This window comes from Natator depressus, chromosome 2 (assembly GCF_965152275.1).
Source record: "Natator depressus isolate rNatDep1 chromosome 2, rNatDep2.hap1, whole genome shotgun sequence".
In the NCBI taxonomy this organism is placed as follows: Eukaryota; Metazoa; Chordata; order Testudines; family Cheloniidae; genus Natator; species Natator depressus.
This window is the reverse complement of record NC_134235.1, coordinates 116,765,016-116,783,062: the sequence shown is the minus strand read 5'-3', so window position 1 is coordinate 116,783,062 and position 18,047 is coordinate 116,765,016. Positions and strand designations below refer to the sequence as shown.

The following is an 18,047-nucleotide window of genomic DNA, read 5'->3' as shown; positions in this document are numbered from 1 at the left end:
AGCATGCTTTCAGAAGTCTTAAAAAGAGCAACACTCTGATGTGGAGACTACATAACCGGAACCACCAAAAAAGAAAATCAACCTTTTGCTGGTGGTATCTGACTCAGATAATGAAAACGAACAGGCGTCGGTCCGCACTGCTTTGGATCGTTATCGAGCAGAACCCGTCATCAGGATGGACGCATGTCCCCTATAGTGGTGGTTGAAGCATGAAGGGACATGTGAATCTTTAATGCATCTGGTACATAAATACCTTGCAACGCTGGCTATAACAATGCCATGTGAACGCCTGTTCTCGCTTTCAGGTAACATTATAAACAAGAAGCAGGCAGCAGTATCTCCTGCAAATGTAAACAAACTTGTTTGTCTGAGTGATTGGCTGAACAAGAAGTAGGACTGAGTGGACTTGCAGGCTCTAAAATTTTACATTCTTTTATTTTTGAATGCAGTTATTTTTGTATATCATTGTATATTTGTAAGTTCAACTTTCATGATGAAGAGATTACACTATACTACTTGTATTAGGCGATTTGAAAAAATATTTCTTTTGTTTTTTTTACAGTGCAAATACTTGTAACCAAAAATATAAAGTTAGCACTGTACACTTCGTATTCTGTGTTGTAATTGAAATCTACGTATATTTGAAAAAAGTAGAAAACATCCAAAAATATTTAAATAAATGATATTCTATTATTGTTTAACAGTGTGATCGCACAATTTTTTTAATCGCTTGACAGCCCTATTAAAATGGAAAGTCGACATGCCCAAGGCTTTAGCTCAGTGGTACAACATTGCTCCAAACATGGTTAGGACCCGTAAACATTAGAAATTGCAGCCGTATTGTAAATGGGTCAGCCAGGTCCCGTGAGTTGGTGACCTTTGTAAAGAGGGTGGGACTTTAGACAGGAGGTAACAACTGGCCAACCACTGCATGAGACAGAAGATGTCCCCAAATGTGGGGGCGGGGGCCTAATCCAATGCCCACTGAATTCAATTGAAGCCTTTCTATTGATTTTAATGGGTATTAAATCAGGCCCATGGGAAAGATACTACTAAAACTGAGCTAAATAATCATCATTAAAGGGTCAAATTAAAGAGCCACTGCAATAGATCAAAGGCTTTATGGCAACAGACAAAGTTGGTCTCACATCTTTTTGAGGACACACAGGGATTGCAGAAGGGCTGTTACTTATTTATGAATGGTGAAAGGAGGCACCCTCTGTGACGATACATGTTCCACAGGCGAAAGAATGGCTATATCAAGGTAATCTCTGCATTTGCTCAGAATATGGTGCACCACTCTGTATTGGTCACAAGCAGGATGCAAAACAGAAAGAATTAGGTAAGTTCATGGAGGACAGATCCATCAATGGCTATTAGCCAAGATGGTCAGGGACGGAACCCCATGCTCCAGGGGTCCCTGAACCTCCAACTGGCAGAAGCTGGCACTAGAAGACAGGGAATGGATCACTCAATAATTGCCCTGTTCTGTTCATTCCCTCTGAAGCATCTGGCACTGACCCTTGTCAGAAGACAGGATTACTGGGCTAGAAGGACCACTGGTCTGACCCGGTATGGCCATTCTTGTGTTCTTAAGCTGGGTCTATGAGAGCGCCACTGCATAACTTTCTCTATAGCATATATGGACAATCAATAAGCTGATCACAACAGAGTGAAATGCTATTTAAAATCATTATGTAATCTAGAACCAACTTTTGGGAGGGTCATTCAAACAAAATCTCTCCGACATCTCAGGGAGAAGTTCAGGATCCTATGGCTCTTTTTCAAAACAGGTCAGGGACAACCTCAGCAATGTTGTGGGTCAACATGCCCTCTTAAGAACAAACTAACATCCAATGTTGGTGAGAGCCATTACTGGGCACATGACTGTTGTAAATGAGGTCCACAGACGTCAAAGGACTGTCTGTACTTCAGGCATTAGTGTACACAGAGCAACAGCATACAAAGTTTGCAAGATGCTCCATGGCAAATGTATTCAGTTGTATTAAATGTTAGTGATACTGTAAAGGGAGCACTCACCTCTTGAGTGCTTCCTAGCGGCTGGGTGTAGTACCTCCGTCCTTTTCTCATCCCTCATGCCCACTGCAGGCTGCCAGCCAACCTTGGTGAATCTTCCCTGGCTTGGTGTCACTGTCCAAATGAACCCCTTCTGGGGTAGTAAAGAGTTCAATAAATGAAGAGTCCCGTTGCCCTTGTGAGTGTCTTCCACTCCAGCTCTAGGCCCTTTAAATTCACCCCTTTCTTTGGGCTCTCAACTAAGACCTGTGCCCTCTTGGGGTTTATGCCACTGTGGCTGGTAGACAGGCCCACCCACTGCTCCAGGTTCCAACTCAGGGACCCCATAAACAGCAGCTATGCCCTGCTTGACTTCAGTTTGTTGCTGCTGCTTCCCTGGGCCTCCTCCATACCCGGCGCCTTTTAGCTCCACCCTTACTTCAGGGTTAAGGTTCTTAGGTCCTCGCGCCCTGCAAACCCAGATCAAGCAAATGCAGCCAGAAAAAACTCTTATTATCCGTCAAGCTCCTTTGGCCAGAGAGGAGCACCCTTCCTTGCCCAGCCAGGAACTCACCTGCTAAGGCCCTGCAGCTCTGAGCCTTCTGGGCTCCAACTGGCTGCATCCATGAGGCCTCTAGGCAGGCCTTTGCTGCTATTTTCCTGTCATTTCGGTGCTTCCTGGGGAAAGGTGTAGCAGAAGCAAGGGGACTCCTGTAGGAAGCCGCAAAGGCCAGATATATCCCATCACAGACACAAATAAGAGATCTTGCAAAACTGTATAGTATGCTGGCATTTGCATTAGTTAACCTATCTCAGGGGTCCTGGGATAAACATCAGAATTTAAAAAAATATATATTTAAATTAACAAGGAAAAAGTTACTTAGAATTCACTTATTAAAAAGGTAGTCATAGCAAAGATCCTGTTCCTTGTGTCTGAATAGTCAAAACAAACATCACTGCCTTTTAATGCAACCTAGGCACAGATTTTCAAACAGGACCTCCAGTAAATGCATGTGCACAAAACTTAGGCTATATTTTTGCACCCTTGATTATCTGTTGGCCCAAGCAGCAGACATATTGAACTACATGTTTGAACCTGAAGCCAAGTAGTTTAGAGGTCAATCTCAAAATATTTTATCAGTTTACACCAAGCTCTTCTTCAGGTCTGGAAAACGTACTCAGAGCGTCGCAGCTAAATACAAGATGGAACAGATTATGCTAAACAATTCATCCCACCTTGTATTTAGCTGCGACACTGAGTAAGTCTTCCAGACCTGAAGAAGAGCTCTGTGTAAGCTCAAAACCTTGTCTCTCACCAACAGAAGATGGTCCAATAAAAGATATTACCTCACCTACCTTGTCTCTCTAATATCCTGTGACTAACAGCTACAAAGACACTACAACATTTTATTCATAATTTGTTGGAGATGCAAACTGGAGGATACAATTTATGTATGAGAATTGCACCTGGAATAGAAGCTGGGATAAAACCATCTGAAAAATCTATATTAGCAACCTAATTCTGCCTTAATTTGATGAAGTTGGACTGGGTTTATCTCAGGAAGACTTTGACCTTTTATTAGGATTATGAGCTCTGCTGTATTTCCATGGTGGTAATGCACCTGCTTATACTGTTAGACGACAGCTCCTAATAATTGTACTAGAAACTACACGAAAGCTACAGTATGTAATCTTGCAACTTGTGAGTGATTAACTCTTTGTAAACTGCAGTTTGCATAATTAGCTACAGCAAATGCAAACCTAAACTTGCAGATGTTCAGACAAGAATTTGCCCACTTGTCAAAGGATAAGAGAAAAATATTGGAGAGCTACAAAGTTTAGTCACAGATCGTTTAATTTAAATGAGCTCGGCCCATGTGGTAAAGCAAGAACCATATTTAAAGTTCTGCTGAGAATATAATTTATAAATAACTAACTTTGTAACAGTCGCATATTTACATCTCCAGGGGATTCTATAAAAATATCATCAACGCCTTGAGACATTGCCCTCAAAAGAATCACCCCACTGTCACATTTAGCCCCCTGTATGCTAAGACAGGACATGGGAAGTTTAGTGAGTACTGTCATGCAGTCCTAATATGAGCAATAAAGCAACACTGAGGCTCAGTGCTTTGATTTATTAAGATCCCAGTAACCTAGGACACATCATCTTAATCTTCCTAAGTGAGAAGAGGATGGTGGGGAGATGAAAATGGTCACTGGTATCTGGTTATTTTATAGTCAGTGATATAGAAGAGGGTGCACCTCACACTCATACTGAATAATTATTAAAGAGTCATGGTCCAGTTAGCAGTTGGCATTGAATAGGAGTCATGCAGCAGTCAGTTCTGGGTCTGATGTAGTCCAACATTTTTCATTAACACCATGGAAGATGGAATGGAAGGCACGCAAATCAAATTCACAGATAATACACATCTTAGAGGACTGCAAATTCATGGAAAGTATAGCATTACATTGGCGAAACAGATTAAGGCCCCCGATTCTCTCCTCATACTGGTGTCCCTTCATTTGATTTCTTATTGCCTACCATGGTGTAGATGAGAGAAAAATCAGGCCCTAAAACTCAGTGCTAGAACAGATTACGCTGAAAAAGCGGTGGTTCACAAAGGAATAAATAATAAAACGAATCAATATTATGGAATCATGCTAACTACCCAGCTGACTTGGGCTCTGGCTCAATTCAGCAAAGAACTTACAAATGAATTTTACTTTTAACATGTGAGCAGTCCCAGCAGTGGGCTCTGGATCAGACCCGATATCTGAAAATCATTGAAATATATCAGATTTTGCATTAAATGTTTCAGAGCCTCAAAATTATCTGGGACCAACAACTTGTTTATACGACAAATGCAACTCTTACATCAGCATAGCCGCATCTACACTGGAAGTTTTGGAAGCATAGCTATTCCGGTGAAGGGGTGTGGGTTTTTTCCCCCCCATACCCAACCAACCTTTGTAGTGTAGATCTGGACCGAGGTTCATTTGTTTTAAACCATAAAGCCATGTCTTAGGCAATGGCTAAACTGGTCAATAGTTTTGGTTTCCCAAAGACTACTGACCAGTTATGAGGCAATAATATCTTAGTGTCATAAAAACTATCTGAGTTAATTGGGCAGTTCTGGGAAGCTTAACTGTTTAACACATTTCATATATTGTAAATGGAATACACTTTGTAATGACTGTCCCATAAGGGTATGACTCATCAGCCTCCTAGATGGACCAGCCACTAGAGGGTGAACGAAGACCCACATTATGGTAATGTGGGTTATAACTAGCACAGTGAACTCCTAGGCTCTATGTTAGTAGAAGCAAGAAATACCACCACTGCCACACAGCAACACATGGTAAAATACAGTTAGTTGAATTAACAGCTAAAACAATGGCATACTAGGAAAAGAATACATGCCAAAGGGGAAAATGTCAACAAGTCACTGCATGTCTTGTTCTAGCTCTCAGCTGTCTGGGGAACTGAGTGCAACAGTTCTCGTCTGCTACTGCAGTGATAACCAGTTCCCCCTTCATATAAGTAGCCTACCTGGAACATAGATATTAAGGTCAGAAGGGACCATCTAGTCTGACCTCCTGCTCAATGCAGGCCACAGAATCTCACCCACCCACTCCTGAAATAAACTTCTCACCTACGGCTGAGCTATTGAAGTCCTCAAATCGTGGTTTAAAGACTTCAAGGAACATGGGAATACACTAAGCAGAGCACAGGAGCTATTTAAATATATACATTAACACCGGGATTCCTGATTTTCAGTTTCAAGTCAGTTTTCACACTGGTCTTTAATTGGCTGAACGCTGACAAGAATTCAGACTCCTACAGCCTGGGTACTGCAGACAGTGGCACTACAGTGACCAAGTTTAGCAAGGCTTCCATTGTTCAGAGTAAAAACATTTGCTAGTACTCCCTTTCCTCCCCTGCCCTTTTTTTTTTTTTTTTTAAAAACAGGTGGGTGGGGGGGAGGGGCATTGACACACCTGGCAGAGATCAATGAACCCATGGAAGGATTCAGGAGATCCTTCTTGGGCTGCAGAGATCTCTGTGATGCGAAGCGCAACTTCACTTGAACACCAGAGTGAATCAGTTCATGGTAGGCTCTGTTTGTAAACAGTAGGGATGCTAGCCAAGGACCAGGGATCTAGCAGAGAATATTAATTTAGGTCTTTCAAGAAAATACACAGATAGGCTATTAACATTTATTTTTATTTATAGAAAATTGTAGAACTTATTAAATACAAACCATCGAGAAAAGCAACCAAAGATGAGGCTTTATTAGAATACCAAAAGGAAGACAGAGAACCAAGCTTACTGATCTTATAGTTCCTAACTGGCTGAAGTATTTACTGTAATCTTTCACTGACGTAGTAATATACAGTGACCATTATAAACAACGTTTTGTTTTGTTTTTTTTAAAGTTAGAATTTGCCATAATATTTTTCCAATCACCCCAAAAAAATAATCAAAGCAACAACTCTTTCCAGGTTAAAATCAGGGTAATAAATACTTATGAAGTTACCTGTAGAATCATGCTAAAATGTTTGCTTGCAGTCACAAAAAAACATTAAGTTTACAAAATAGTACGTTATCTGTGTAAATCAGGATGCTCAATAAGTTGTTAAAAAGTTTCATGCATTTGATAGTGGAAGACAAAATAAAGCAGAGGCTTAGAAATACAAATACAGAAAGTATGTGAAAAAACTGGACACAGTCTACACTGCTAAAGTCAATCACCTGAATGTTGACTGTCCTCTGGTGGATAATCATATATCCACATAGTCAATTAGCCCTTTAAGCTGTCACTGGAAGGCTGGTAAGAGAAGAGATTGTGTTATGTTTCTGGACAATGTCTGTTTCGCTCCTTTCTTAAAGGAACGGAGGAAGGTTTAGCTGCGACTGCCATCCCTTCTGTGCCTTGATAACTTACTAATGCAGGGGATCCTACCGTCCCACTCCCCACATGGACAGGGCAGCCCAGGCTTCCCTATGCTGCTGTTGCCCTCTCTCTCCCTTAATTCTGTTCTACTCTCTTGAAGGAGAGGATGGTGCAATTGTGGCCTAGGTTTAGGAGGGTAATACACAACCATTGAAGATCAGGGAGATGAAGATCTACACTACCCCAGCTAAAAGTATCTACGCAGATACCTTCCTCTGGTCCATTAAAGAGAGTGTGTGCTGGGAACAAACACTCCAATTCCCACCTATGGATCTTCTTACTTTACTCTTGAGTCTGCTTTCCAGTTGCAGCTTCACAAGTGTGTGGGCTTTATGGCTATTGAGACTTGTCAACTATGCAGGCATCAAATGTTGTTTCAGAGGTTGACACTTTGGAAGTCAACCAGCCAATTAAAACAAAAAAGCAAAGAACAAACCTGAACACAACACATTAGCAGATGTCTCCAACTGTTCTCAGCATAAAGGAACTTTAAAATTTTTCAGCACCCACAGTGTTGCTGTGGAAAAAAGTGCAACACCACATTCTGGAACATGTGTCATATGCAGTTAACATTGGTATATACAACTGTATGTTGTGTGTACACACACACACAGACTTACTTCTGCTGTAAATACTTGGAATACTTTTGACAACTGTCTTTTTTTGGTACATGTGCCAAAAATGCTATACATATCTTATTGTGAATACAGGTTTGAGTTCATCATTCTCAATCTTGTGTGTAAGACTCTTTTACAAAGAGGAAAGTCTCCAGTCTACAAAAATTAGTGACCGTGAATGGAAGCTTCCATCAGTCGGATGCATAGAAGGTAGTATTGTCTTGGGCAATTACTAAACCTGTCTCCTATTGAAATTCATATAGTCTCCTGTTTGCCTGCTAGCCAAGTGTTATCTACGAACGATGGTGGTCTGCAAAGATTAAGTAACATGCACACATGGTATTCAGCAAGCTATTAGGTTAGAAACAAAAGTTAAGACTTTTCCACGTCTACAGTATCCCAACACCTGCCACCAACAGAGTAACAATTTGTTCTGACCATATGTAATATACTAGCACTGTGTGGTGCGATGAGGCCCACAACATAAAGTTCTAGTGCAGACTGAGATGGAATATAGTAGTAATGTAAATCCTAATTTTTGCATTAATGGATTTTTAATATCCATACTTTCCATTCCATTAAAATGGATAAGATGTCAAAAATATTTTGGGGCTTACTTTATCCCTACAGTCCGTCTCCAGTCCATCCCAGAGTTCATCATTGTGTGAAGACATTGGCAGCAAGCATCAAGGGGACCACGTTAAATCTTTGTAAGTTAGGGTATCATAGGACATGAAATAAAAAAAATTCTGGTTAAGTACAGTATGCTGAATCTCTCTCTTACTGAATGTTCAAGTCATCCACAGTATACACTTGAAATGTCCTTGCAGGTTGGGAGAGCATCCTTCTCTGTTCTGGAATCTTTAAGCAATACCCCTGCATGCTCCGAATCAAAGTCTAAAAGTAAGGATTCTCCTCACCATAACACCAGTGTAAAACTGGAACAACTTCAGTAACTTGCTTGGAGTTACACTGTTGTAAATCCAGAATAACTACAACTGAGCTATTCCAGATTTATACCAGGATAACCAGAAACAGAATCTGGCCTCTAGTTTTTTACTTTGGTTTAAAATTTAGTTTACATGTGCACTCTGACAAACTTGACCACTGGTTTTAAATTGGCAAAATAGATGGAATTCACACATCTTAATTTTTAATTCAAACCAGTGACAACTACGAATTTAAATGAAAGCCAGAAACCTCTCAAATTTTTTTTTATGACACACACACTTTGCATTCATCAAGTGTAAAACTGCGATTATACGAGGCAATTTTCAAAGTTGCATTTACAACCTCAGTGACAAGAACAGCATTTTTGAGGTAGCTAAGTTCAAATGGCAACCCGCAGCACAAGCAAAAAATGCATAAGTGCTCACACACTTTGGAAGCTCATTCTTTGGAGACAATGTTATCATGCGCATACGAGTCTCTTTTAGAGAGGCACATATTACGAAGGGGGTGGAGTTTGAGGGCAGTGAGAACCTGACATAAGGGGTGTCTCTCTGCAGGGAAGCTTACAGAGAGTGATGTTACATAAAACTGTAAAATTGTGTCACACACACACACGCTGTATAGTATTTTCATCACGTTTTCCACAAGGGTACAGCTCGCATGATTTCTGTAGAGAGTGGAGGGGAAACTGGTGACATCTGTTTTTAAACAGGTCAAAGGAAAGAAGAGAGTGAATCCAGCCTGGAGTGATTAGGTCTCTGTTGTGTAGCTGTTGTAGGACAGGGAAGGCAATGAGGAAAAGTTATTATTCCACTGTCTCCCACCAGGACTTGGTTGCGTCATTGCCTGCTCTTTATATTTACTCAGAAGAACTTTGGCTTCTTGCTCATCCTGCAAAGAATTTTCTCCATATTCTTCCTTCAGCCACTGCCTGAACTGGAGAAGTTAAACACATAGTAGATATGCTAGTTATTAACACAAACCGGATGCAGAAAGAATACTCCTCTTACACCACCATTTAATAGTAAACATCTTTTTCAAGAACATTAAAGTAGTCAAAATAATGTCCAAATCACATAGGGTTAGACTGTAAAAGGTTTAAACTGATTGTCTAAAGAAGAGTGCCCCAAATACTGCACTTTATGGCTTTGAAACAGCAAAGCACTTAAAAACGTGTGATGAAGCATAGTTGTCGGCCCATTGAAGTCGATGGGACCACTCATACGCTTAAAAAGTTACACACATGCATAAGTGCTTTGCTGAATTGGGCTCTAAATTTAGAATAAGGTACTCCCACAGCACATGCTTGTCCACAAATACAAGCACACGTTGGGCGGAAGAACTGGCAAAGTAATGGCCATTTTTACCAATTTAAATGTCACAAAGGTAAATTATGGAACTATTCACAATCATGGTGTCCTGGTCCAAACAGAAGCATCAACAGAGGAGGTTTTAGAATAAATTAACAAATTAAACTGATAGTATTCACCCAAGAGTTCTGAAGGAACTCAGATATGAAATTGCAGAACTACTAACTGGGGTATAAAGAAAAGGAGGACTTGTGGCACCTTAGAGACTAACAAATTTATTTGAGCATAAGCTTTTTCCACTGAATGCATCCGATGAAGTGAGCTGTAGCTCATGAAAGTTTATGCTCAAATAAATGTGTTAGTCTCTAAGGTGCCACAAGTACTCCTTTTCTTTTTGCAGATACAGACTAACACGGCTGCTACTCTGATAACTGGGGCATGTAACCTATTGCTTAAATCAGCCTCTGTACCAGATGACTGGAGGATAGCTAATGTAATGCTGATTTTCAAGAAAGGCTCCGGAGACTATCCTGGCAATTACAGGCAATTAACTTCATTACCAGACAAACTGCTTGAAACGATAGTAAATAACAGAATTAGTTTGGGGGGAGGGATAGTTCAGTGGTTTGAGCATTGGCCTGCTAAACCCAAGGTTGTGAGTTCAATCCTTGAGGGGGCCGTTTAGGGATCTGGGGCAAAAATTGGGGATTGGTCCTGCTTTGAGCAGGGGGTTGGACTAGATGACCTCCTGTGGTCCCTTCCAACCCTGAGATTCTATGATTCTATCAGACACAAACATGAACATAGTATACTGGGGAAGAGTCAACATGGTTTTTGAAAAGAGAAATCATGCCTCACCAATCTAAGAATTCTTTGAGGCTGTCAACAAACATGCAGACAAGGATGAGCCAGTTAATACAGCGAACTTGGACTTTCAGAAAACTTTTGACAAGATCCCATACCAAAGGCTTTTAAGTAACGTAAGCAGTCATGGGATAGGAAAGAAGGTGCTATAAGATCAGTAACTGGTTAAAAGATAAGAAACCAAGGGTAGGAATAAGGTCAGTTTTCGCAGTGGAGAGAGGCAAATAACAGAGTTCCCCAAGAATCTGTACTGGGATCAGTGCTGTTCAACATACTCATAAATGATCGAGAAAAAGGGCAAACAGCGAGGTGGCAAAGTTTGCAGATGATACAAAATTACTCAAGACAGTTAGGTCCAAAGCTGACTGCAAAGAGTTACGGAGAGATCTCACTAAACTGGGTGACTGGGCAACAAAATGGCAGATGAAATTCAATGCTGATAAATAAAAAATAATGCACATTGGAAAACAATCACAACAATACATACAAAATTAGGGGGTCTAATCTAGCTGTTACCACTCAAGGAAGAGTCTGGAGTTTGTGTGGCTAGTTCTCAGAAAACACCTGCTCCATGTGCAGCAGCAGTCAAAAAAACTATGATGAAAAGTTAGAGTGTCGGGAACCCTTAGGGGAGAGGGATAGAAAAGAATACACAAACCATCACAACGCCACTTGATAAACCCATGGTGCACCCACACCTTGAATACTGCCTGCAGTTCTGGTCGCCTCATCTCAAAAAGGATGTATTAGAACTGGAAAAAGGACAGAGAAGGGCAACAAAAATGATCAGGGGGATGGGACAGCTTCCATAGGAGGAGAAATTAAAAAGACTGGGACTGCTCAGCTTGGAAAAAGAGACGATTGGGGGGGGGGGGGAATAGGAGAGAGGTCTATACGATCATGACTGGCATGGAGGAAGTGAGTAGGGAAGTGCTATTTACCCCTTTATAACACAAGAACAAAGGGTCGCCCAAGGAAATGAATAGGCAGCAGGTTTAAAACAGACATAAAGAAGTACTTCTTTACACACACGATATACTCATTGTCAGGGGATGCTCTGACGGCCAAAAGTATAACTGGTTAAAAAGAGAATTAGATAAGTCCATGGAGGATAGGTCCATCAATGACTATTAGTCAACCCCATACTCTGGGTGTCCCCAAACCTCTGACCTGCCAGAAGCTGGGAGTGGACGACAGGGGATGGATCACTTGATGATTGTTCTGTTCATTCCTTCAGAGGCACCTGGCATTGGCCACTGTTGGCAGACCAGGCTAGATGGACCACTGGTCTGACCCAGCATGACCGTTCTTATTTCAACACATCAATGCTGGGGCAGGGTGTAGTATATCGGCTGTTTAATACATACCTGGAAGTGCATTACTGTGCTTTTTAAATGGTTTAGTTGGATGCGGGGAGAAGGGAAGGAAAACTTAAATGTTTAACATTTTGTAAAATATGCATCTGCCAAAAAAAAAAAAAAAAAAAAAAATCCATTGCAGAGTGTGTGAGTGTGAGAGATACAACTTCAACCTCAGATCCTGATCCTGCAAAGATTTATGCATGTGCTTAGTTTGATGTTGATGGGGCTACTCATGTGTGTCAAGTTAAGTATGTGCATAAGTCTTTGTGGGATCAGTGGCTAAACCAGGCGTTTTAAGCAGTCAACGTTTTACATAAGGCCAGTTCCTCAGCGGGTATAAGTCAGCATAGCTCCAATGACTTCAATGGAGGCATGTCAATTTACAACCAGCTGGTGACCTGGCCTATATAATCTCTTGCTGTATCAAATAAGCACATTACAAATGCGTTCAAATTCTTTAACCTGCCTCTCCTTCTTCCTGCCTTGACTCTTCTCCCACTTACCTGGCAGTGAAGCCTCAATGCAGAAACAATTACAATTGCTCCTACTCTGCTCAGCTGTTGCGGGGAGGAGGAGGCCTTCAAAGAATAAGTGGTTCCTGCTCTCTCTTCTTGCTTTTGTAGCTCCACTGCTGTCTATCAGCTGGGCAAAGCAAGGCTGGCAGGCAGCACCTTCCCACTCTAAGCCCTGCTATCACTGATTAGCTACGAAGGCAAAACTATTTTAGGTCACATGACTCTTTCCTAATCAACTGTGTAGTGTTTGGCAAGTTTAGGAAGAGTATGAAATATATTAGATTGGAGGTATCCATTCAGTTAGTAACTATATGGAGATCGATTCTGTAAGAAACTCAGCAATTGCGCCGTGACCCAGCAAAGCACTTAAACACAGACTAAGAAGCATGCAAATAGTCGTAAAAGTATTAATGGGACTGCTCACGTCTTAAAAGTTGAGCACATGCTTAAGTGCTTTGCTGGATCAGGACCATAGTGCTCAGCATCTTGCAGGATCAAACATACAGAATAAGCAAAATATATATATATTGCGGTCATATCAAAGATGAGAACTTAAGGCACATTTAAGGGAAATTTATGAAGGATACACAACACAACACGTTAGGATCTTCAATGCCTAAAAGCCTAGAAGATCAAATCTAACGGATCAAATGTCCTGAAACCCCAATATACTTTGTACAGAGCTACCCTGGACAAGTGGTGCTGTAATTAAAAACTCAGGCCCAGATCCTCAGCTGGTATAAATTGGCATAGCTCCATTGAAATGAATAGAAGTACACTGATTCACATCTGCTGAGGATCTGGTCCCAAAAGTTGTGGTTGAGAGATACAACCGTTTGCGACAAGTTATGTCCACAGGTGAGCATTTCTTTTTGTAGCCTACTGCCTCCCTTTCAGTGAGGAAACTGCTGCACCCTTCCATTGTGACATTAAAAAAAAAAAAGACGTTACTCTTCTCAAGGTTATTTGCATATACAATGACAATTAGGGTTATTAGCTCAGTCCAATTAGATCTGAAATGACTGTAAACCTTCATATAAGGGAGGAAGGAGACCAGTCTGGAAAGTCCCTTTATATTGTATCTTAAAAAGTCAGTTACCCACCCATTAATATCATTTCTGAATGATCCAGGAAATATTTAATTAAATAGTTTCCAAAAACAAATATTTACAGTTGAAAACTGCATTACTGAAATGCCACAGTAATTTCTCAGCTCTCTACTGCAAGAAATCCTGGGAGAAAAATGAAGCCACCTCCCTACCTCATTTACTTTCTTTTAAAAAAAGAGTGACTTGAGAAAGTAGAGAGGACAAATGTGCTGAGCAATGTAAAATGGAGTTATGGTCAGAAAAGTGATTATGTAAAAACAGTGCCTCCTTACTCAACAGACCTGTTCCCAGTGTGTGTTCAGCTGTATTGTTTATGTTATTGACAAAAACAGGTTATTACTATTTTTCTAAACTCCCGTTAGCCCTGCAGAACCAACCCAGCTCAAGGAGAAGGAGCTGGATTCCATTCTGGTTCATGCATCATCCCCACAATTGTTAGTTAAGTTCCAGTGATACAAAATGTTGGTTACTGGTGATGATGCATAAGCCAGGAAGAGAACCCAGCTTGACTTTCAGATCTCAAGTTTTGTTTACAGCATTGTTAATTTGAAAAAACTATTTTTTCTTGCTTTAACATCCTAGGTAGATGTGAAAAAACAGTTTTTACATTAGCATCATTTGTACATTTGTATTATTGCTGCATTCTGGGCCATTTCTCTTCTAATCTTTAACCTTCTAAAGTTATGAGACAGTCCAAAACTTTATGGCTTAAGAAACCAAATTGGTCAACAAAAATCACCTACATGGTCAACATCATGTTTTTCAAACTCCTGTAGCTGCCTCTGGAAGCCCATGTTAGGATTGGCACAGGATCTCGATGCTCTTACAATAGACAATGCATCTTCCCAACCAAAGTCTGTGATGGTCATGACGTAAGCGACTACCAAAGTTACGCTCCTAGAGACTCCAGCAAGACTGCAGCAGAAATGAGACAAAATAAATAGATACAAAACATAAAAAGTCTTAAAATAAATACGCTCATTGTCTCATATAGCATCATAAATTTACACAGCACTTTACCAGGTAAAATATATTACCTAAACTAAGGAGATTAAAGTAATGAGCACATTGTGGTGGCTGTTCCTATATAACTATTAAGATATCTTTAGGTCAATGTACTGGACTTTGAAATGTAGAGAAGTGAATCTACATGCAGTATGGGCACCCCAAGAGAGGAGCTGTACTGAAATTCAGTTCAGATGAGAGTTTTTTTAAACAAAGAACAAATACAAAGCCTCCATGAGAAAGCGTGAGAACAATTTTGTATTTGTTGTTTTTCTTAAAAACTAGATACGAGTCACCCAGACATAAAAAACAAAACACGCCCCCATAGAGAACAGGGTCATGAAATAAGAAGACAGATCTATATGTGCTGGAAAAGGCTCTCATTTTAATGAGATTGGGTTTAAATTCATTAAAAACTTTCAGACAGAGTTGAACATTAGAGCACAGGACTCAGGGCTCTCAGTTCTATTTCTGAGTCTGCCACTGACATGCTCTGTGACTATTTCTCAGTGCCTCAGTTTCACCATCTGTGACACTGGGAGAACGACAGAACCTACCACTGTCAAGTGGTTTGACAGCTCTGGATGAAAAGTGGTGTTATTACTATAGATAAAGAATACACTTGAGTGACAGTTGTAGATTTGCTCACTTAACACTTCACACTCTCAAAGAATATAAACAATAAAGCACAATATCAACCAACCGTCTCAGAACACCCTCATGAAGTAGGTCAATGTCCCCATTTTACATATGAAGAGAGTGAGGTACAGAGAGGTTAATCGACTTGTTCAAAGCTACACAATGAGCCAATGGCAGAACAGGATTAGAATGCTGGAGTTCCTACCTCCAAGCCCAGTGCTCAAACTACTGGACCTGACTCTAGATACAGGTTCTGAAATGCTAGTTAGACATTGCAGCAATGCACAGGGACCACAAGTAATGACAGTAAGAAAAACCATGATGGGCTTTCCTTTTCTATATTCTAACTCTTTGAAGGCAGTTAATGTCTCAGGACTCCCTCTCTAATCAGTAATCTGCTCGCAACAGCTGTGATATTTGAATGCTTCAGTGAAGCTTAAAACACCAGTTTCTGTTGAGAGGAACATTTCCAGCAGCCCTAAAGCAGCAAAAATAGTTGCAACAGGAACTGATAAAATTATTAGGATCACAGGAACTGTCTGTGAGAGAAGAAAATGGTGACTAGCATGAATCAGACAAATAGATGATGCAACACTGCTGTTAAAATATAACACAGTGAACAGATAGTCCCAAGGTCTGAGTGGGGGACCGGAGTCAGCAGCTCTGGATTTCACTCCTGGCTCTGCCATTGACACATTGTGTGCTCCGGCAGCCACTTAACTTCTCTGTGCCTCAATATCCAGAGTGGAGCGAGGCTTAACAAGCGTTTTTAATTTTGGCGGGGGATCCTCAGATGTGAGGTGCTGTATAAATGCAGAAGTATTATTGTTAAAAAAGAGCAGGGTGGGCAACACTAATTTATCACAGACTTAAAAAAAATATGGAGGGAAAAAAATTAGAATATTCTTAAACAATTGACATACGTACCAGTGAACAAGACAGCTCTCACCTCTAAGCCGGCACTCATGGATAAACTTGATGCTCTCTTTGAAATGTCTTGTCCTGAAAACAGAAGCAAGAGGGAAACACAAAGGACTTGGCTTTAGTAAAGTCATGACTCAGAGAGAAAAAAAAAAATTGAGAAAAAGATATGAAAAGCCACTTCATATTGTTCCCAGAATACAGTACATTAAAAAGACAACCAACAGATACTACGCAGTTGCCTTAGATTATTCCCTATTTTAAATATGAATGGAAACTTTGGTATCTCAGGCACCATTCTTATAATCACCGTTGACAAATACTTTCTGTGGATGACTGGCAAATCTCCCTCCCTCCCGGCAAGCAACTATGTTAGTTTGTCTTTCTGACATTTCCTTGTGGAGGTCCTGCCATCAACTGAAAATTTAGCACGGCCAAAACAGAGCTCCTGATTTTTTTCTGTAAAGACCTCCCTTCCCTCCTCTTTCTCTGTCACAGTAGACATCACAATGACTTGAGCTCATCCAGGCCACATCTAAAACTTGCCACTTCTTCCTGCACAATATCTCCAAGATCCACCTATCCTCTCTGATCACACTGCCAAAAGTCTTGTTCAGCCCTTGATCACTTCGCACTTTGACTACTGCAGTCTCCTCTTCTCTGGCTTTGACGATTCCGAACTCCGTCCTCCCCCAACTCACATCCTTCCAAAATGCTGCTAAGATCGTTCTTGGCTCATTACTCCACCTACAGCAATCCACTCAAAACTCTTCACTGGTTCCTTCTCTTCCACTGCATGAAATACAAAACTTATTCTCCTTAATTTCAAAGCCCTCCACAGTGTAGCCCCACCACTACGAAGAACTTGCGCTCCTCCTATTACAATTTGTTTCCCTGTCTTTCCTGCTTCCGATCCCAGCCTACTTGTTTGGCTCATCCACTCATTAGGTGCCATCTTTTAGACTGGAAGTTCTTTAGTGTAGGTGGTCATTGTTATGTGTTTGTACTGCACCTAGCATAATGTGGCCCAACCTGGTTGTGGCCATTAGGAGCTATTGCAATATAAATGTTTCATAACAAAAACCAGTTACTTACTTGTACAGTCACGGTTGTTCTTCGAGATGAGTTGTGCACATGTACATTCCACTGTAGGTGGATGTGCACCAAACACACTCCAGCTGGAGACTTACCAGCCATACCAGCAGGCAGCACATGCGCCCCTGCTATCTTCAGGCACCAAACCAAGGGTATAAAGGGGTGTGATCGCCATCTCCTTCTCCCTTTCTTTGCACTGCTGGTAAGCTAAACTCAAAGTAGTGGGGAAGGTGGGAGAGTCGCAAAATGTACATGTGCGCAGCACATCTGGAAGAACAACAGTTACCGTACAGATACGTAACCATTTTTTCCTCCGTGGAGCACACACACATTCCACTGCGGGTGATTCACCAGCAGTCTCCTTGCAGCTGGTGGATATCAGATAACTTGAAGAGAGATCGCAACACCAACTGGCTGAAGTTGGCGTCCCCTCATGAACCTTGAGGTAACAGTATCTGGAGAAGGTATGTACAGATGACCACATTTCTGCTTTGCAAAATGTCTGCTATTGGAACGTTACTCAAGAAGGCTGACAAAATGGAAGGAACCCTAGTGGAGCGGGCTGCTTTCCTTTGCAGAGAGACGTTTGCCAGATCATAGCAAAGCTCAATACAATCTGAAATTCAGTGTGAAATATGCTGAGCTGTGACAGGTTGCCCTTTAACCCAGTCCCCAGTAGCGTA

The 18,047-nt window shown here is 41.1% G+C and overlaps 1 protein-coding gene across 1 annotated transcript in view; it reads right to left on the bottom strand.

Annotated features, from left to right (window-relative positions):
• Nucleotides 1–6,234: 6,234 nt before the first annotated feature.
• Nucleotides 6,235–18,047, bottom strand: part of DUSP22 (dual specificity phosphatase 22) — a 59,206-nt gene continuing 47,393 nt past the window's right edge. Inside the window, exons 5-7 of the mRNA XM_074944941.1 lie at nucleotides 16,276–16,350; nucleotides 14,448–14,619; nucleotides 6,235–9,481 (exon numbers count right to left, since the gene is read on the bottom strand). Coding sequence (XP_074801042.1) covers nucleotides 9,296–9,481; nucleotides 14,448–14,619; nucleotides 16,276–16,350 — 433 coding nt within the window. The 3' untranslated portion in view covers nucleotides 6,235–9,295. The remainder of the gene's footprint in view (nucleotides 9,482–14,447; nucleotides 14,620–16,275; nucleotides 16,351–18,047) is intronic.